This window comes from Lepisma saccharinum, chromosome 15 (genome assembly GCF_977018435.1).
Source record: "Lepisma saccharinum chromosome 15, izLepSacc3.1, whole genome shotgun sequence".
Classification (NCBI taxonomy): Eukaryota; Metazoa; Arthropoda; class Insecta; order Zygentoma; family Lepismatidae; genus Lepisma; species Lepisma saccharinum.
Genome location: NC_139243.1, coordinates 6,456,328 through 6,478,383, shown reverse-complemented (window position 1 = coordinate 6,478,383; position 22,056 = coordinate 6,456,328). Strand labels below are relative to the sequence as shown.

The 22,056-nt window shown below is 39.5% G+C and overlaps 2 protein-coding genes across 3 annotated transcripts in view; one reads left to right on the top strand and one right to left on the bottom strand.

The window, feature by feature from the left end:
• Window positions 1–4,542, bottom strand: part of LOC145999546 (triokinase/FMN cyclase-like) — a 46,725-nt gene extending 42,183 nt beyond the window's left edge. The window contains exon 1 of the mRNA XM_083136544.1: window positions 4,416–4,542. The gene's annotated coding sequence lies outside the window, so the exon portion shown is untranslated. The remainder of the gene's footprint in view (window positions 1–4,415) is intronic.
• The window catches only part of Pect (phosphoethanolamine cytidylyltransferase), a 50,078-nt gene that overhangs the window by 13,200 nt on the left and 14,822 nt on the right, over window positions 1–22,056 (top strand). Inside the window, exons 5-7 of one of the 2 annotated variants that reach the window (XM_083136549.1) lie at window positions 4,472–4,697; window positions 11,357–11,395; window positions 21,195–21,395. In XM_083136549.1, the coding sequence (XP_082992675.1) occupies window positions 4,472–4,697; window positions 11,357–11,395; window positions 21,195–21,395 (466 nt within the window). The remainder of the gene's footprint in view (window positions 1–4,471; window positions 4,698–11,356; window positions 11,396–21,194; window positions 21,396–22,056) is intronic. The other variant, XM_083136550.1, reaches the window with a different exon arrangement.

Genomic DNA, 22,056 nt, shown 5'->3' with positions numbered 1-22,056 from the left:
AAGTAGCGAACAAGTACGTAAAATTTTTAACAAAATGAAATCGAAAGCGTGCGGTTATGATGGCATAAACCTAACTATTTTACAGTATTGCATCCCCTTTTGTTTAGAAGCTCTTACGCACATTATTAATCTTTCCCTTTCCAAAGGTTGGTTCCCTCAAGAGTGGAAAAAATGCGAAGTAACACCTATACCTAAAAAATCCAACCCCACAGAAATAAAAGATCTACGACCTATTAGCATTCTATCCACAATGTCCAAAATACTTGAAAAAGTAATTTATGAACAAATACTTTCACATATTCAAGGTTTCCTACCACACTTTCAATCTGGTTTCAGAAAAATGCATAGTACTTGCACTGCGCTGGTAGATATCGTAGACAATGTAAGTAAAGGAATAGATGAAAATGAAGTTACACTTTTAGTCTTGTTGGACTATTCAAGAGCGTTCGACTCGATCAATCATGAATTGTTATTGGCCAAACTGTATCACTATGGCGTTACCGGAAACGCGTTAAATTGGTTTCGATCATATCTCGGCAACAGGAAACAACGTGTGAAATATCGGGAACCGGAAGTCACATACTCTAAATGGTTAGTTGTTCAACAAGGCGTCCCTCAAGGAAGTATATTGGGTCCACTACTATACATGATTTACGTAGCTGATTTCGACCGCGCTGTCCAATATTGCCACTACCATCAGTATGCTGACGATTCGCAAATCTATATTCAGTGTAATACAGAAAACTACGATAATGCGATGACCAAACTTCAATTCGACCTTGATGCTATAACAAATTGGTCACGGAGGAACTCCCTTCAATTAAATCCAACAAAATCTTGCTTCATGACCATAGGAACTCATGGTACACTTAAGAAACTTCACAAAAACGCACCTTCTCCTCCAACTCTTGGCAGTATACCGCTATGCGAAGTGGATACAAGCAAAAACTTGGGGATTATGTTCGATAGACACTTAAATTGGGAGCCACAAGTCGAATTTATTGTGAAAAACTGTATGGGGAAACTTAAATCTTTGTATCATTTAAAACATGCTCTGGACGCTAATGTTAAAGATCGTCTTATGCAATCACTCGTCCTATCCACGTTAGACTATTGCGCTCCAGTGTACAGTAATATATCCCAGGGCTTAAACTATAAACTTCAAAAAATTCAGAATTGTTGTATACGTTTCATATTTAACCTAAACAGAAAGGAACATGTATCCCCCTATTTAAAGAAACTTTCTTGGCTAAACATTAACAATAGAAGAAAATACTTAACACTCACCTTGATGCACAAAATACTTAAGAGTGGCTCCCCAAAATACTTATCCGATAAGATCTGTTCTCATAGAACATCAGCCGAACATAATATCCGCAACAAGCACAATCTAAAAATCCCCAAACATAAAACCGCCACATATAACAAGTCCATCATTGTTACAGGGATCAGGGAATGGAACAAACTGCCTGCACCATTGACTAACATTATTTGCCATCAAAGTTTTAAGAAAAATCTGAAGAACTTACTATTGTCCCAACAACTTAATTAACCTTCATATGTTAACAATTGCACCTGCACTTATACATCATATAATGCATACCTAACCTACCCCCCCCCCCCCCCGGCATACACATTGAACTACCGAAGACTTATTACTTATCTTTACTCAACAGTATATATACTAATCTAATCAATGTATTATTTTATCATTGTATAATCTTTATATTATCTTTATTGTATTATCATGATCATTATGTGTTTTTTTTCTTTCTTTTTGTTTTTATTCATTTATTGTATCTTTGACAAGGGTTGGTTGTAAGAACGGCCCATGAGGCCGAAACACGCCTGCTTAAATAAAGACCATTCTATTCTATTCTATTCTTATCACATCAGTATGCGCCAATTTACTCATATCAGCTCATCGGTAAGGTTACCAATAATTTTGCCAATACTATAAGGTATGCCCAAATGAAAATGAGACTACGGTTATATCTAAAGCATATCATATTACAGAATATTTGCATTACATAATATGTGAAGTACAGTTAATGTGTAACATGATACCTACACATAATTGCCATTGGAATTGATGCACTAATCCCAGTGCGTAGGAAGGGAGTGGATGGCTTCAGTGTAGAAACTCCTGGGTTGCTTATGGATCCAGTTTTCCACGGTGTTCCGCACTTCCTTGTCACAGGTGAATCGTTGACCTTTCAGTGATTCTTTTGAGGGGCCGAAGATATGGGAGTCACATGGGAAAATATCGGGGCTGTACGGAGGATGTGTGAGGACTTCCCATTGAAATGTTCTCAGCAGGTGGAGGGTCCTTTTGGCCACATGTGCCCTAGCGTTGTCCTGGAGCAGCACTATCCCCTTCGAGACCTTACCTCTGCGCTTCTTTTTGATGACATGTTTAAGCCTCAACAACGTGTTGCAGTACCGTTCAGGGTTCACTGTTTCACCCCATTCTAGACAGTTGATGAGTAGAGGTTCTTCATTCCATATTGGATTACAGCTCTCTGCACTAATCTGGAGGAATCCATAATACACCCGTCCATGCAAAACAACTCTCGCCAAGTGAGGAAACAGCGGGTGAAGCAGTTCGCTACACCTGCAAACTGGGACAGACACCGCACCATCTCTCAGCAAACACCTTCTTCGATTAGATAAAATGCCGCTACAGCAAAGGTCTCCTTTTCATTTGGGCATACCTTATATATCTATAAAAATGGTTGTCTTCCTCTACACATTGCAATGTGGTGCCATTAGGGCCAATGGGGGTGTATGGTACTAGGAACTCCGCACAGTCACAATCTCACCCATAGTGGAGGCGATGTAATAAACCCTATCCCTCCCCCCCCCCTTCGTATCCATTTCATTAGAGGCTTGGTGAACCCCAGATACATGTTCGGAATAGTATCCTCCTTGGTGGTGTAGTGGTAATGTTGTTGCGTTGTAATCAAGGGGCCTTGGGTTCAATACCCAATGGAAGCCCATAGTGATTCAGATTCCACTGTGTTGCCAGTACCGATTAGCTTATGTGTGCATAAAGTGGACTTAAAAAACAAGAACTCAGCTCGTAATCCCCCCATCCCTGAGATCACGTACTGTGGGAATCAAACTAGAATCTCCTGTTTGGCAGTGAGACACCCTACCCACCAGACCAGCACACCTCTTCGGTACGTCTATAAATAGCCTGCAATTATTGCAAAATTCTGAAATTTTATTCATGTAAATATACAATTTATATGGCATACTTTTGTAAAGTATTTTTAAAATATGCAGTTATTTTTCAAAAGCACAACTCATTGCCATCACCTGATTACATACATTAATTAAGGATGTGAATGAATGGTTCCTGTTGTTCAAGGAGCATTGGTAATTGATTGGTAGAATCTTAAATTATTGGTATGTGTCAATTTTATTTCATATTGATCAATCCCGATTTTTAATGTCTTCATTCCTGAATCCGTGAAGAAGGAATCAGATATGGTTCTGGAATATTGGAGGGAAGATATGCATTTCAGGCACTTGAGAGTATGCCCTTCTCCACGTTTCTGGACATTTGTTTCATGGCACAGATTCCCACCAAAACCAATACTTGAAAATTGTAATGATTATAGGTTATTCAATATATTCATTAACAATAGTGTGTAATTATTTAACTCTTAATTATATGCATCAATTGAGCAAGATTTTTTGCTTTAAAATACGCAGAAATTACATTAGAATACTAAATTACATGTTATGTCTAGAGGCACATATTTTTGGCAAATAAAGCAAAATTTCGGAACAGAAACAGTTATTTTCAGATTCAAAAGCAGTAAATAAAATAAAATTTTGTTGTTATAACAGTGAAAAAGCCGTATATAAAATGGCATTTTGGTTTTAAAAAATTTGAATATAAACCCAAATTTGATTTAAAACTGCACTTACTACACAAAATAAACATATCCCTTCTAATAGCACATTTATGTGGTTACAGAATATTAAGTTTATTCCTGTGTAAAGGGGTCCAGTTTTGCTTCTCAAATATTTACAGCAGAATTAATCAATTTTCTGTGAGGATAATTCTCACTTCAGATAGTGTCGCATTGTAAATAAACTCTAAATTTCTTATTTAAGAGTCTGATTCGCATTTTGCAGTTCATTTCATTTCATGAAAGATCAAAATACCAAAAAGGTATCGGTAAATATATTCCAACCAATACTTTCCGATACCAAAGCATCGGTATCAGCTCAGTCATAATTTGTTCTGTTTATGGGAAGTTCTATGAATGCTGTTTCATTTTGCTTATTACATTTGTTATTGCAATATTAATGCCTCCATGCTATATTTGATAGAGTAAGTGGATCTCATCTGAGAGCATGCGAGTGGACTGGCGTAATGAAATACTTGGTGTAGTGTTTACCTGGTTTCCGTAAGCTTCAGCTGCATGTCATCCACATATCTTAATATCCATTACAGGGAAGTGAAGCGCACGGCTGGCGTATCCACAACAGACCTTGTGGGAAGGATGCTTCTCCTGACTAGGCAGCACTTCCGACAAGGTGCCCTTGAGTACGATGTCGAGAGGGAAGGATCGAGCACGATGGGCCTTGATTCGACAGCTCGCAGTCCGTGGACGGGATGCTCTCAGTTCCTGCCAACGACCCAGAAGATCATTCAGTTCAGTGAGGGTAAAGAGCCTAAGGTAGGGAATGCAGTATGTTGAAAATTTAACAAATCCTTTGATTGGCACATGGCCTGAAGGCTAATGCTCTAACCTTTGGTGTGATTAGCCACCTCAACACCTAAAACTAAGCAATCACCCCCTTGAGACGATGTCGAAATCACAGAAACTAACAACTGGCTGTTAAAGCAAAGTACTCGTATAATTCTAATTGCAATGGCTGAGTTCAATCCCCATTGCCTTCAAAAATTGGTGATATTCTTGACAAATGAGATGGGACTCGATGTGCTGACCACTCGACACCCCAATGTAAACCTGCCCAGCAGGTCTTATTCTGTGCATAGCAGTTTTTTTTAGTTAAGGCTCGGTTGGCCCTTTGGCCACTTCCAGGGCTGATGTTTTCAAATTTTCCTCTCCTTCAGAAAAAGCACCATTGCCTTCCAAAAACTGAAAAATAAATTGTAGAGCACTGACATGAATTTCCGTGTGGTTTGTTTTGCTGGTATCTAGATACAGGGTGTACGCAAAGTGCCAGACACATTTTAATTATTAATAAATCAGAAACTAATGAAGATACAAATGAACTGGTGGCAATAACAGATAATTAAACTCAAAAAGTTTTATGTCTTGTATCGGTACACTTCTATGTGAATGTCAAGATGATAATCAATTTTTTGACACATTCGGGTCAGTGTGTCGACATCCACAGTCGCTATCATGTTTATTCTGGTTTTCAGTTCACATGCTCATCATATGCCTCACAAAAATTTCTGCCACATATCCCCAAAGGAAAAAAGTTCAATGAGGTTCTGTCGGGTGATCTCGTGGGCCAAGTTAATCTTCCCGGCAAGCGTTCGTTCAAAACACGACTAATAATATTGACGAACCGTACAAAAGTGATGAAAATTAAATCTGGAATAAACAACGCAATATCTACTTTGGATGTTGACATGCTGACCTGAATGTGTGAAAAAATCTATTATCGTCTTGACATTCTCTGTGCGACAAAATAAACACACATAGAAGTGTACTGATACAAGACAAAACTTTTTGAGTTTAACTATCTGTTATTGCCACCAGTTTATTTGTACATTCATTAGTTTCTGGTTTATTAATAATTAAAATGTGTCACACACTTTGTGTACACCCTGTATTATCAGTAGGTTAATAGATTTATGTAATTATGAAATTACGAGATGTGGCTAGAAAAAACCGGACTGTTGCTACAAAATATTTTATTGGTTATATTGTACAATGCGAACATTATCCCCTTAAAAGTACTCCCCTGAACTATCGATACCCTGCTCCATACGAATATTCCATTTCTGGAAGCAGTGCTGGAAATCATTTTCTGAAAACATGTTCATGACCTCAGTCACGTTTGTTTTTACAGATTATACGGTCGTAAATCTGGTTCCTGTCAGTGCTGATTTGACCTTCGGGAATAGAAAGAAGTCGCACGGAGCGAGGTCTGACGAATAAAGTGGATGCTTGGCCAAAAAAAAAGCCTTGACTGACAATGCCATGTGGGCAGGAGCATTGTACTGATGAAGAATCCATGACTTGTTTTTGCACAAATCAGGTCATGGTCGTCAGCACAGGAATGTAATAATGTTGGTTGTTTTGCAATAGCTCAAGTGACTATCTTTTCGAATCAATTCACCGACATTTGCAATGTTTGATTCCGTTTTTGACATGCAAGTCGTCAGCGATCACTTCTCGTCCCTCTTTAAACCTTTGAAACCACTCAAATACTTGCGTGCGTAATAAACACTCATCTCCGTACACTTCCTTCAACAAACCATAAGTTTCTGTGGCGGATTTTCTGAGTTTCATAAGAAACTATAAATTGATACGCTGTTCCACTTTCACACTTAACATTTTTCCGACGGAGCACAGATGTACGGTTCACTTCGTCCACAAGCTACAGCGGAACTGAGCACCGCGCACCCTGGGCAATCACACAGTCGATAGGCAGGATATCACGTTATACACTCATACACCGCTTGACCTTGAGGTGCTTGCCGTTTGTCGACAGCAACATCAATCCGTATTTTTTCCAGCCACACCTCGTATCTCTAGAAGGAGTTCTAAGCTGATGTAATTGTTCAGATTTTGGAATGTTATAGCAGTTTTTCGAAAGGGGAGAAAAATTTGCAAACAGCTGCCCTCACGGTGGCCAAAGGTTCAGCTCAACTGTAAGTAGTCCTTTGAAGACGCATATGTGCTGCTCTCTACAGTGCTACGAGGCCAGAGATCTCAGGTATAAACTCTGGAAAAGGCATAGAAGAGTCAATGTGTGTACTCACCATCCATACTCATCTTGATTAACCCAATGGGTAGAAAAGTGATGTGCAATATTCAAAATAGAAAGACAGATTTTTTGTGACATGTGTAGCATTACTTAGCACCCATGTAACCAAATGGTTGGTGCTTCTTGCTCTGGTGTTATCCCCCGTGGGAGCTCCCAGAAATTTTAGTGTTGACCCAGCATCATAAAGACAATCAGGGAACTACTTGAAATTGAAGTAGTGATCCAGGTAGAAAAAAAAAGCCCGAAAACAGCAGCGATGGGACTCAAATGAAAATACATTAAAAAACCTGAAGAAAAAAAAAACAGGCAAAATCATGTTTTTTGTACTCGTCACGATTTGAGGATAAATTCACAATATAAATTACAATTTTACTTACGTTTTTTGCGAGTATGATATGTTTTCTTCAATTACGACGTTTCGAGACAACTTCTCTCTTCTTCAGGTTTCGGTGTTTTATAAGCAATTCATAAAGTCATAGCTTCGTTAAAATATTTCTTCCATAGTCATCAGGATTAAGGGTTAGGTGAAATGCGAGCAGGAAAAAGTATAGGATGTATATGTACAGGGTCCGGCGGAATGAATAGCCTGATTTGAGTCACGTAGTACGGCGTCGCTGTTGCGCCTGCGCAACGACATGTGTGCACGCTGCATTGAGGAAGGACTGCCATTTGTAAGTATGGCCTTGTGGAGTTCGAAACATCGAGCATTCGCCGTTGAGGCGTATTTAAAAAATAACGAGTCTCCAATCACCATGCAGCGGCTCTTTTGTCGCCATTTCCAGGTGGGCTGACATCAGAACGTCCCGGATCATAGGACGATTGTACGGTGGGCGCAACAATTCAGGACTAATGCATCGTGTTCAAAAAAGAAAAGCCCGGGGAGACCAAAGACACAGGGGCGAGTGGAGGAGGCCCGTCAATCACTGATCCGAAGTCCTCGGCGTTCTGCTGCCAGACATGCCTTGGCACTAGGAATGTCAGATCGTTCCCTGCGGCGCATCATCCATGAAGACGTCCACTTCCACCCCTACAAAATGCAGGTCGCACAGAAACTAACCGAACAAGATAAACATGCCCGACGAACCTTTGCGTTGCATTGCTTGGAACTTTTAGCAGACGAGCCGCAGGTGCGAAACAACATACTGATGTCGGATGAGGCTCATTTTGATCTGCACGGTGGTGTCAATAAACAGAATTACAGATACTGGGCGCTATTTAATCCTCGTTGGCTGCATGAGCAACCCCTGCACAGTGAACGTGTGACGGTGTGGTGCGGTGTGGCATCGTTTGGCATCATCGGGCCATATTTTTTTTGAGGATCTTCATGGACGTGCGGTAACGGTTAATAGCGATCGCTATGTCCAAATGTTACATGACTTTCTCCTTCCAAGGGTGAACAGAGACATATGGTTCCAACAGGATGGAGCAACAGCCTACACGGCCCGCCGGTCCATGACTGTCTTGCGGCATCATTTTCCTCGTCGATTGATTTCCCGATTTGGGGACATTCATTGGCCATCACGGTCGCCTGATTTGACTGGCCCTGACTTCTTCTTGTTGGGCTACCTGAAAAGTCAAGTGTACGCTACACGTCCTCATACCATGGCTGAACTGAAGGCAAGGATACGTACAGCTGTGGAGGCGATCCCATTGGACATGCTGGAGCGGGTGATGCGAGCTTTTGTTCGCCGCCTGGAAGAATCCGTCGGGCGTTATCTTCAAAACCAAGTAAAATGGCATCTATTATTCTTTGTTTTCAATGTGTGTTTCAATAAATTATTCGATTTGTTTTGATGTTCTATCCTTTTTAGATCCTACTATTCATTCTGCCGGACCCTGTATAATGTATTATAGGTTTTAACTTTGGTAAACAATGGCTTTTAAGCACGTAAATTTTCAGTGCGTAATCGATCTTCCTATACTTTTTCCCGCTCGCATTTCACCTAACCCTTAATCCTGATGACTATGGAAGAAATATTTTGACGAAGCTATGACTTTATGAATTGCTTATAAAACACCGAAACCTGAAGAAGAGAGAAGTTATCTCTTGAAACGTCGTAATTGAAGAAAACTTATTATACTCGCAAAAAACGTAAGTAAAATTGTAATTTATATTGTTAATCTTGTGAGTAATTCGCACATAGTAAATATGAACGTTGAGGATAAATTCCACTTTTTCCTTGAACCAGCTACTTAAATGAACAAGTTCTTACATAATACTTTTGTTCATTTATTTTGAACAATGTTGAATATACTTTATTCTTTTTATGTAGTCATTAAAAGTATGGTTTTATTGTGTTTGCTTTGACTAGAACTTTTCTTTTGTTAAATTTTACTGATTTGAATTTTCAATTTTTAATTAAGTAGAAATTGTTTCATTTGTCTCTTAAAGAATTAGCTGCATATAATTGAATGGACAACTTTTTTGTATGTGAATCCTGGGGTCCTTGTTACAGGATGCATGTTCCATTGTAGTATTGTTCTTATTCACAAACCAACATTAACCTAACGTTGTTGAAAACCATTGCATGATAGGTGAAATGTAACTTCTAACAAGCTTGCTTATACAGTGCCTTTCACGGCCAAGTCGTTCGCAGAGGGGCGGAAGCACGTCTGCCGGCATTTAGACCTACAACTGTACTCTGACCTTGGCACTGGATGCGTCAGTGCTTCAGTATCCAGATAACTGATGTCCAGTTTGTGAAGTGTTAAGGTGTTAACAAGTGTTTTAGATTGTTTTGTTTTATTTTACGTATTACTGGTACTTTTCTGCAGTCTAATTATGCCATGATATCCGTACAATTTAAAACAACGAATTTTTATGTACAACTCTTAAGTCATCACGAATTCTTGTAAGGATGGAAGTTATAAGGCGTTTCGCAGCAGAATTCCCAGATGTTCCTGTTCCACACAGACAATGTTTGAAAACTTGTGAACATGTTTAGGGAAACAGGGTCTGTTCTTGATAAGAAGCGAAGAATGAAACGGCATGTGGTTACCGAGGAGAAAGTAGACGATGTTAGAGCACGATTGGAACATAATCCTAAAAAATCCCCCCGGCACCTTGCACAAGAAAGTCATCTGCATGGTGAGCTACCAAGCTTTTAAACCTGAAGCCATACATTAGAAGGATTGAAAGAAAATATCAGGAGAGAAATTCAAGCAATTTCGGAAGCGAAACTGATACGTGTTAGTGAAAATTTGCTAAAAAGATTCCGTAAATGTGGCCGCGGTGGCTCAGTCGGTAACGCGTCTGACTACCATGCTCAAGGTCCCGGGTTTGATTCCCGGCCGGTTCAAATCCGGGAACTTTTCTAACGATGGAAGCGGCCTCGGCGTCCACCCAGCGTCGAATAACATGGGTACCTGGGGGAAACCCTGGGGGGTAAAGGCGGTCAGGGGCATGATGCTGATCACATCACCCCACTCACGACCATATCAAGAAAGTGTGGGGCGTTACCCCCACACCCCCTATACGCCTTCATGGCGTGGTGCTATGCACAGGGGAACACTTTACCTTTTTAAATGTGGATGCAGGAGGAGAACATTTCCAACGCCTCTTGTAACAACGTACATGTTTATTCTAATTGTAACTGTCCATCTAATTGTATGAGCTGATTTCATACATTTCCAGTTACGCGGAAGTTGCATCAAGTTTGCTGGCAAACGAGCTCTCGCTGGCAGGTATCCTTGTCGCCGCTCCGTGGACGATTGAACTGTGAAATGCACTGTATTACCTATTGAAGCCATAACGACAACCCTACAGTGCATATAAGTAATGTGCTTAAATATATTCCCTTGGAATTTGCATGGAGAATGCCTTGGGAGTAATTGGCTTTTATCAGTGTGGTCTGATGAGTAAGTTTTTTTTTTGTTATTTTAAGTTGATTTATTTTACATGTTTATATGTTTTACCAATTGTTTCTGTTACGCGAAAAGAATATAAATTGATCTTTTGGGAGATTTTTGGCAAATTTCTACTGCATTGCACTAACGGTTGATGTGTGAATAATACAGTGCATGATATCTACCACATATAACTAACAGTTGTGCAATACAAGTCCAGTCGTCTCGTCACAAGTCAAAATATCAGGATGTTTCAGTGTTCGATCCCGCATCCCTGAATTAAGGGTGTTTCTTCCTGATTTCTTTGTCAACTTCTTCTGGTCACTTTCATTGTCATCGTTGCAGTCAGTCGAGAGCGGTGCTGAATGCAAAATTGTAACGTGCATGGAGTTCCGGAGAAAAACTGAGCCAAAATTGGTTTTGCGTTCAACACGTACGCTGAGGGTTTTTGAGCATGTCATGAGGGATAGTCTGTATTCTAGTGTCACACGTGTGTTTACTTTCATTTCCTCCATTGCAGATGAGAGATGGAAAAAGAGTTCTTGGATTTGAAATTATGGTGAGTCACTCAGACTGTAAGGACTGATCGGGGAACCTGTACTAAAGCTGCAATGCAAAGCTCGATGCCTCGTCATTGTGCGATATCATTTAGTAAGAAATTTCAAGTTTAAGCTTTTTACTATTGGATAGAGTTGTGCCCAAGAAGCAAGCAACATACAACACATGTCACTTAAAAGGAACCAATTAATTGTAACCTTTTAGGCCATGCCAACACACGTTACTTGGAGTGGGACCAATTTACGGGGTTTGAGCCCACGCAATATTTTGCCAGTTATAATATTTTATTTTAGGAATAAAGTATCTACTCGTAAGTATTTCATAATAATTTGTTACATCTTCAGTATGTTACTTTTTAGTGGCCTATTTTATTTACACTATCCGTGCTCACATTGCTCTTAGGAACGTAAGGGAGGATAAAGTGCTTATAACCGGAATGAGGATTGATAGGCACAGAAACTTTTATCTTCAAAATAGGTGCCCTATAAGATTCATGTACGAGGGTGAATCAAATATGAACGAGCCTTGTGCGGAAAAACAAAATTTATTGAAGGAAACAGAGACATTGCCACATCCTATTTTTCTACATAGTCTCCGCCCTTAGTGATACATTTTTCCCAACGTTGTGACAGGTTCTTGATGCCGTTCTTGTAGAATGAAGCTGGGTGGATAGCCAACCAGTTGCGCACAAAGGTTTCCACCTGATCGTTGGTCGCAAATTGCTCACCCCCAAGTGCTTCTTTGAGGGCTCCGAACAGGTGAAAATCACATGGTGAAAGGTCTGGGCTGTATGGTGGATGCGGAAGCGGTTCCCAGTGCATTTCCACTAGTTCCTGCCACGTAACACCTTCTGTATGGGGTCTGGCGTTGTCGTGGGGGAACAAGACCTGGCGGATGGGACAGCCTCGTCGTTTGCATCGATACTGCACCTTAACTTGATCCAGGAGGCCGCAGTAGTAGGGTGCGTTGTTGGTCCGACGTTCATGTAAGAAATCCACCAGTAGGATCCCCCTCCAGTCCCAAAACACCGTGGCCAACACCTTCCCCGCAGACAACCGAACTTTGGCCTTCACGGGGTTTCCTTCGCCTTTCCTCCTCCACTCCATGCTGGCACGCTTGGATGCTGGGGTGTAATGATGCACCCATGTCACAGGTAACGATGCGATGCAAAAACGCTTCCCCTTCCACGTCAAAACGAGTGTGAAGCTGGCGAGCAATGCAAACTCGGTCATCTTTTTGAGCAACATTCAGTTCTGCCGCAATTTGCTTCACAGTGACTCGGCGATCCTGTTCGACAAGCTCACGAACACGAGCATGTTGTCATTCGTCACACTGGTGCGAGGACGACGGGAGTGGACTTCATTTGCAACACGTTCACGGCCTTGCTGGAATTCCTTACACCACACCTTCACTCTTGCCCATGAGAGGGTACTATTCGTAAACTGGGCCTGCAGTCTCTGGTAAATTTCGGCCAGTTTGACGTTTTTCTGGGTGAGGAACTTGATGATTATGCGTTGCGCAACAGACACTGGCACACACTGCTCACTCATCGTGAGAGCTACTAAACGAAGCATGCGACACGCCGGCTGTTCTGGTTCCTGACTCACGACAGCCCCACCTACCGGCTGCACATGCCCAATCACACCCTGCTACCCATTCCGACGCTTAGCCAATCAAGGCTCGTTCATATTTGATTCACCCTCGTATTACTCTCAGAAATATCATGAAGTGTTCATTATAGATGCGGTAAACGCAGTTTAAAATTACTTATGTGAAATTTTGAAATTCGTATTTCCGCATTGCCCAGTTAATGGTTAAATCGTATTAATGCTCCAGACGCTGTACCCTTAGTGAATGAAGACAGAGGGTCTTCGAAATTAATAGGATTTAACCATTAAATTGTGCAACATGGAAATACAAAATTTCATGTATCATGAAGTTGTTTCGAAACGTAAAAGCCTACTTTTTCTGGCCAAGGAACAAAAAATGAATTCAGGGCAAATCCTCAGCTTATGCATAATGCATATATAGTATTCATTAAAATAATAAAACAAATCTCAGAGTTGAGTCGACCTAATATTTCTCAAAAGTTGGCACCACTGAAAGCCTGTTATTTTATTGGTTCATCTTCAAGTAACGGTCAATACATGTTGCTTGGCTGTGGTTTGAAATCCCCTTGTTTTGTATTTGGATTATTTGATACTGGCATGATTGATTGGATAAATGGACACATGCGTAAATGGAAGAAGCTTTTTGTGATGACACACACCAGACAGAAGGGAAAGAAGTCTAGGTCGCGATATTGGAAACAAAGCCAGCAAGAATTCCAGTTAATCTACCTGTATTAGTGAACTTACAACATTTGTTGAAATCCAAGGTATCGTAAATGAAATAAAAACAGAAAAGAGTCCTTACTAGGTCTGGATGCAACCCACAGAACTAGAATACAATCGTTATGATTATCCACCATTTTGAATAAATTGCCCCAAAGAAAAATGTTGCGCCAGAATAAAGATGTCTCAACTATGAATAAGCAGAAGAACCCTCTCTTATCTCAAAATTTGTACTGGATCCTGAACTAAACACTTTTAACCACATTTACTGCAAATTGATAATATAAGCGAAAGATACAGAGCAAAAATCAACACGAAGGAGAATTATTATATGAATTTTGACAAACAATTGAAGACTAAAATTGGTAAACGCTGTAAGTGCCACAATAATTCAAACACCATTTTCCACGTTAAACAGTGAAATGTGCCATGCTTTATAATGTGGTAAACGTGAAATGTGGCTGGTAGCCCTCTAAGTAGTTCAAAGAGCATGTAAAGAGGTCACTAAAGTGTAAATCACCAACCCTGAGACCTTCTGTAAACAAACGGTCTCACCGATTCGATGTATCACTCCGCGTCAGCTGATCCATGACTGCAATCATCTGCTGTTACTCATAGTTCGCCGCACCTATTCATTTTATATAAGAGCCTCTGAATGTGAAAACCCGCTCTCAAAACATCAGACGAATATGCAGCCGCATACATTGTTACTCTCCCGGCCATTCTCTCTTTCATAACCCTTAAAACTGCAGACACTGACACACCACTGCACTGGGATACCAACTTAGCCACTTCATTTACTGGTTTCTCAGGATACCACTGACAGAACGTTACATAAATATTGAGTACAATCTGTTTCTCACCCCTTTTCAAAGGCTGTCCTTGCTGGTGTTTTGAAAACAAGCTCGGAGTAAACTTAGACTTTCCCTCACGCATAGAACTCGGCATGTTATTTTTCTAAGGATAAGTCAGGGAATATTACTAAGTTGCACTACTTCCTTGCTGTTCACATGATTATTTTTAGAAAATAACCAATGTTATAAAATATCATTGTGTACACAAATCTCTAAGCTTATTGAAAGTTACAATGCATATTACTACAAAATGTTCACACTTATCTTGCCTTCCCATGCCACCAAGTTATTTTACGAAGTGCACTATATTTGGCGGAACAAAAATCGTTATTAGGATGCTTGTCAAAGTTTCCAACCGCAATAAATTTACGAACTTTCTTTGTCTTGTTTTGATCATCATCATCAATATATTTATTGGACTTACAGCATTGCACATGGCTGTTTATGCCCATTATATATTTTATTTACATAAGATACAATTTACATAAAATCTACAAACAAATTTCAAATACACTCCTATCTATATCATCCATACATTACCATGTTATATCATTTTGTCTAAAAAAATGCAAGTAAAATATATTCAATTCACATGCAAGAAAGAAGCCAAATTTATGGGAAATGATTACTGGTGCAAAGAGTTAACCATAAAGGTGAAGCAATAAGTAAAAAAAGAAAGACCATTGGGTTTAAAGTGAGACGTCATTTGCGGCAGCGTATCCCATACTACAAATTGGCCATTGTTTTACCTTACGTAATGAATCCTGTAACAACGCTGGATTTTCGTGTGGATTATTTTACTTCAATGAGTTTGCAATGCTTTCTGCATGCACGTGGTTTTGTTTACAGAAGGTCTCACGGTTTGTGATTTGAACTTTAGTGTGCACGTTCTTACGGGCTGATGTGCGCAACGATGCGATTTCCCAACACTTACGCTTTTGGCACTTACAACGTTTACCACTTTTACTGATCCATGTCATCACTATTAATGGGCCTCCCCAATAACGTAATAGTAATGTTGCCGCCTTACAATCAAGGGATCCTGGGTTTGATACCCGGTTGAGGCTAATGGCACAGTGGTTTGGGTCAGACTTTAACCTTTTGCTGCCCAAGCATCTCGAAGGAGATACCCAAATGTAACCCTCACTGTCAAGGTCGTAGTTTTTACGTTATAACTTTTCTATTTTTGGCTAGAATTTCGATTTTATTTTTTTATATTGTTCCTAACACATGTATTTAACAGAAATGGTTTTTTGCATTTTTTTTTACTTCATGAAAATGGAGGGGAAAAGGTGGGAAAAGGTACTTCTCTTTTGCGGCTCTTTTCAACGTCAAATTTTTGCCGACAATGGAAGACCGGCTTTGTTGTTCTAAAGCAATGCTTTTCACTCCCTCCTGCTAAGTGCATTCGAAGGAAGCTTGTTTATCAGTATCCGATGTCAAAATGAAAGTTTTCCTTGAGGGCGCAAGCAGGGGGTGGGGGAGGGGGAAGACTGGTTGTTGAATCTGCGTTGTGAGAATGGAATTTCGAAGCACGCTGAAGGAAACCTTTGTTTTTTTTTTTTAGCACAAGTGGCCACAGGGGTTACCCAGCATTGTCTAAAAATAGAATTTCAAGCAGCTGCAATAATTGGTGCTCATTTTTCACTACGTTGTAGCTTTTCGTCCGTGAATGTTGTGCGTAGGTGTCGTTTTGTGTCCAAGTGCAAGGATATTTTTTGGGTGAAGTGACAATTTTTTAAAATAATTTTTGGGGGTTTTCTCCCTTCCCCCTCCATATATACACCAAATTTGCATAAATTTTGCATTTTGACATTTTTTTTCGGGAAGGGGGGGGGGGGAAACACCATTTTTTTAAAGAAAAGTATTTTTGAGGGGATTTCCCCCTTTCCCCCTCCATATGTACGCCGAATGTGCATAAATTATATATCGTCTGAATCTGTGATTCATTCTGCGTTCAACGGTATATCTTTCATATCTCTAGGGCATTTAGTTTCTGAGCTATAGTCATTTCAATGTAACTCTGCATTTTGAAGCTTGAATCAGTGGCATGGCGACCATTCATTTTGGGGGTACAACTCAAGTTACATTGGTCATATGATAATGCAAATATTTTTGTGTTCCTTACATGTCAGCCATAATTTCTATGTGCATGTCGACACTGTCATGTACTTTTTGCTTGAGGGGAGGGTGGGGGAACAAAATTTTTTTTCCTGAAATTTTGGAATTTTGAGAGTTAGCCCCCTCCCCCCCGCCACATATACGCCGAATTTGCAAAAATTTCATATAGTCTGAATCTCTGGTTCATTCCGCGTACAACAGTATATTACTCATCTCTCTAGGGCAATTAGCCTCCGATCTACACTCATTTAATTGAAACTCTGCATTTTGCTCAAAATCGGCTCGGGACAGAGAGGCTTACATGTGAAAAAGGCCTTGGGCGGCAAAAGGTTAAACTGTAGTTCCAGTCCTGATAAGCCTATCTGTGCATAAAGTGGAGTTAGAACAACAGATCACAATTAATGGTAATGTCTTGTTCTTCGCAATGTCACATTCATAGTTTTAGCACAATAAATATTGAATGATATATACTTTTTAACATCATGATTGTTCCAAAGATAAATGAAGGCATGATCTTTCAAAGTTCAAAGATTTAACAAGCCTTACTTTGAAATTGGTCCTCTAAAAATAGAACACAGTACCATACTGTATTTCACTTCTCCCCAACGTCAAGATTCTCTTTAATAATAATAATAAACGTTTCTATAGTCAGCAGAGCCATAGTAGTATAGTCAGCACAGCGGGGTGTCTAACTGCTATGCAGGAGGTGCTGAGTGGGTGACCTCAGGTTCAACAATGTCTCTGTATAAAGTGTATCGGGGGGGGGGGGGGGTAAAGGCAGCAGGAGCATGGTTCTGATCATATCTCCACAGATGACCAAGGTTGTGAATGTGTGATGCTTCTATATGCTTCCAAGGCATATTGCAATGTTCAGAGGTAAGTCAGAACATGTAAAGATTTGCCCTATTGTACCTAAATTTGTGCATCAGACTTGCCCCTGTTAGTTGTATCATTTATCTGTAGTAAATTTCTAAAATTTTTCCCAGATTTATGAATCGCCCTGTATTTTAACAATAATAACTGCTTGTTTGACTTGAGATTTCAGCCCCACTAGACATAACAGCATAATTGGATCTCCCACATAGCTAAATAATTAGCACTCTCACCTTTGGTGTAAATGGTCCTAAGTTTGATACTCAGTGTGAGCTCCAAAATTTCTGAGTTGACCCTAGCATTGCAGCATTGTGAGGGCAGTTAGGGAGCCACTTGAAACTAATATTAGAGGACTCTAGTCTCAAAAGACTGTTGCACCACAGAGTTTAAAATGTCGATTTGAAGGGATTAAAAGTGCTACGTGCATCGTCAAATTACTATTGTTTGTTCAGTGACTGTGGTGGTGGAGGGGATCAAGCACCCCTTACCCCCTCAACATACAAGGAAAACTACATAAATAAATGGCGTTTGTTGCTCAAAAGTGAATTTTGTGTATGGCATTTAACCTTTAGGTGCCCGATCGTCTCGATCGAGACGTTCTTAGGTAACCCTCGGGTGCCGGATCGTCTCGATCGAGACGCTTTGTCAAGGTCGTAGTTTTTACGTTACAATTTCGCTATTTTTGGCTGGAATTCAGATTTTCTTTTTTTCATATTGTCGTTAACACATGTATTTAACAGAAATGATTGTTGCACGTTTTTTTTTTCATGAAAATGGCAGGGAAAAGGAGACTTCTTTTTTTAATCTTTTTTCAAAGGAAAAATTTTGCCGACAAAGGAAGGCTGGCTTTGTTGTTCTAAAGCAATGCATTTCCCTCACCCCTGGAAACTGCATTCGAAGGAAGTTTGTTTATCGGTACCCGAGGTCAATCCGAAGCTTGAGACAGTGGCACGCAGGCCTTTCGTTTCGGGGGGTACAACTCGCGTTACATTGGTCATATGATAATGATGCAAATATTTTTCTGTTTCTTACATGCCAGCGATAATTTCTATGTGCATGTTGACCTTTTCATGTCCTTTTTTTGGGGGAAAGGTGACAAGGGGAGGAAACCCCAATTTTTTAAAAAAAAATTATATGCCAAATGTGCATAAATTTTATATCGTCTGAATCTGTGATTCATTCCGCAAACAACGGTATATCATTCATCTCTCTAGGGCAATTAGCCTCAGCTACAGTCCAACTAACGCTGCATTTTGAAGCTTGAATCAGTAGCGTGCTGACCATTCCTTTTGGTGGTACAACTCGCGTTACATTGGTCATACGGTAATAATGCAAATATTTTTGTGTTCCTTACATGTGCATGTACTTTTTCCATGGAAGGAGAGGACGAATCACCATTTTTTTCCCAAAATTTTGGAATTTTGGGGGTTCTCCCCTCCCCCGCCACATATACACCGAACTTGCATAAATTTTATACTCTGAATCTCTTTTTCATTCCGCGTACAACGGTATATCATTCATATCTCTAGGGCAATTAGCCTCCGATCTACACTCGTTTAATTAAAACTCTGCATTTTGCTCAAAATCAGCTCGGCCACCAAGGGGGTTACCTGTGAAAATGGCCTTGGGCTCCAAAAGGTTAAGTGTATACTGAATGTGACTGCCCACCCCTCTGCCTCCCATTTTTTTTTTTTTTTACTGGTGCACTCACTGCCTATACTGTGACATAATATATGACATTAGAAGTCTAACGTAACAGTTATATAGCTGCTGATATAGAATATCCATTTAAGTATCAGTTGCATTGTGGAAAATTTGAATGAAGAATGTGGCTCAACTAGGACACAAACCAATCCCCTGGCATAACTATGGTTTTTTCACAAGTATGTACTGGCACACTTAACTAGAATGGTAGGTTGAGTTCTAGAGATTTCTGGCAGTACAAATTCTTACAATAAATGCTTCCTCTATTTTGTATACTGAGGAACATTGGTGGGATTTGAAACTTAGACACAAGTGTTGGAAACAGGTCAATGATGGGAAGAAAATTACTGTGATGTCTTCTTCGCCTTCCCTACTACTTGGCATAGGGGTAACATCATCGCCTTGTAATCAAGGGGTCCCAGGTTCAATACTCTTTGGCGACACATTGCACAGTGGTTCGGATTCCACTTTAAACTGTAGGTCCAGACCCGATTAGCCTATCCATAAAGTGGACTTAAAACTTCAACATTCAAGACTTATTTCTTATGACAAGACAGTTTGATATGTACAGTTTCATTTATTTATTGTTCTGGAACACATTACATTTTGGTTGTGTTGTATTGTCATCATGAAAAGAATTGAAAAAACTTTATTCTTGTTCGATTCACTGATACTATCAGAACAATAGTAATGTGTGTTAGAATTATATTTATTACCAAAATGCCATTTCAATTAAAGTGAAGCACATTTATTTATTTGGCATTCTACTCATTGTAGCAGCCTCTATCACAATGTGTATTGAAATTAGGTACACATAAGTAGGTTAGTTTGTATTCATATGAGAAATGGCTATTTGGGTCAGCCAATATATCTGATGTGATGGTCTCTGCCAAAATTATTGAAAGTTGACAAACAAAAACATTATTTTCCTGTAGTTTACGGTTATTACAAGCATAAGAAAACAGTTTTTCCTTGTGACATTTCAGGAGAACACACGCTCCCTTCAGACATTTATTTTCATTTTGACTAAAGATACAGTTATAACAATGGTTAGTAATTTTTTAAACAAAAAGAATTCGTTATATAATAGATGTTGTCAATGTTACATTGTTGTAATATAGCAACTTAACTGTGAAAAGAAGCAGTCTGTTTTATTTTTATTTCAGATAATTTTTTTTATCACATTAGTTTTTATTTAAAATTATGAATCCCAAATATCATCAGGTAATTCAAATTCATCATTGTTTTCACAAAGTCTCTTGATGTTTTCTGTTGCATTAAATTTTAAAGATGGAGGCTTACTCCATTTGTGAAAAAGAAAACTCCATACTGGATCTATGTTACCATTTTCATTATTTAATTTATTCCAGTGTTCTTCTGCAATGAACGAAGCTTCCCAGACATTCAACTCTGTGTTTCCCATCAATCTTTTTAAAACTCTTCTCTTTTTAATGTAATTAATTCAGTGTAACATTGACAACATCCATTATATAATGGATTCTTTTTGTTTAAAAAATTACTAACCATTGTTATAACTGTATCTTTAGTCAAAATGAAAATAAATGTCTGATGACAGGAGCGTGTGTTCTCCTGAAACGTCACAAAGAAAAACTGTTTTCTTATGCTTGTAATAACCGTAAACTACAGGAAAATAATTCTACAATGCAAGCAATGCGTACAAAAAAGAAACAAAAAAAAAATGTTAGTGAATCCAATGAACTCATGTACACTTGTATTGTTTTTTCTTGTGATATACAGTTATCGTCTGCAAACTGAAAGACAATGGAGTGAAAAATGTGTCTTAGTTACTCTGACAGGTCATGTTGAAGCCACTCAAAATTTCCACAATTTCCAAACCCTTGATGTGCATCTCACGTGACATGACTGAATTCATTGTGTTTCCATTTCCTTTCAGCCGGGAGACCGAATTATCTACGTAGCAGGTGCCTTTGATCTGTTCCACGTGGGCCACCTAGACTTCCTAGAGAAAGCAAAGGCCAAGGGTGATTTCCTAATCGTAGGCCTACACACCGACCCTGTTGTAAACAGGTACAAGGGAAGCAACTACCCAATCATGAATCTCCACGAACGAGTACTTAGCGTTTTAGCATGTAAGGTGAGTGCATTGTACTAAAAATATCTTAAGACTGAATCTTATGTGTTTACGCTTCCTCAAACTCATAATGACCCATTTAATAACAGTTTCCAATGTAGGAAGCTTCTCAATGCTATTCTTCTCACACTAAAATAATGATAGTTTACTTCTGAGCTTGTAGTCCCTCGCACTGGCATATTCTGACCTGGTTTACTGCAACAATTCTTACGCATTATACACATTTATTATACACCCTGTTTAATTAGATACAATAAAACACCAATGTAATTATGCAAGTAAAAGCAGCAAATTTTCTGTCAGTTTCTCTATTTTTCATAAAATCTCCCTTTTTACCAAAAATTGGAGCTAGATTTCCCTGCACCAAAGGAAATTTCTCTTCATGTAGCAACACTGCTTCTGTGTTCTTTTTGGAGCTGTGGAACTAACCATGCAGGCCATGTTTATTTAAATAGTCACTTTCCCACTTTCTCTTCGACTCCTGCCCCTCCCTGCATACAATCGGGTAGGAAACCCAGTCACCACATCGGAGTAATGAACAACGATCAGGGAACTAATCACTGAATCACCTAAACTGTCCAAAGTTGTGCTGTCACCTCTCACAGATATCACAACCAGCAATATAGACATAATTTGGGTCATCGAAACCCTCGCCCCTCTTACA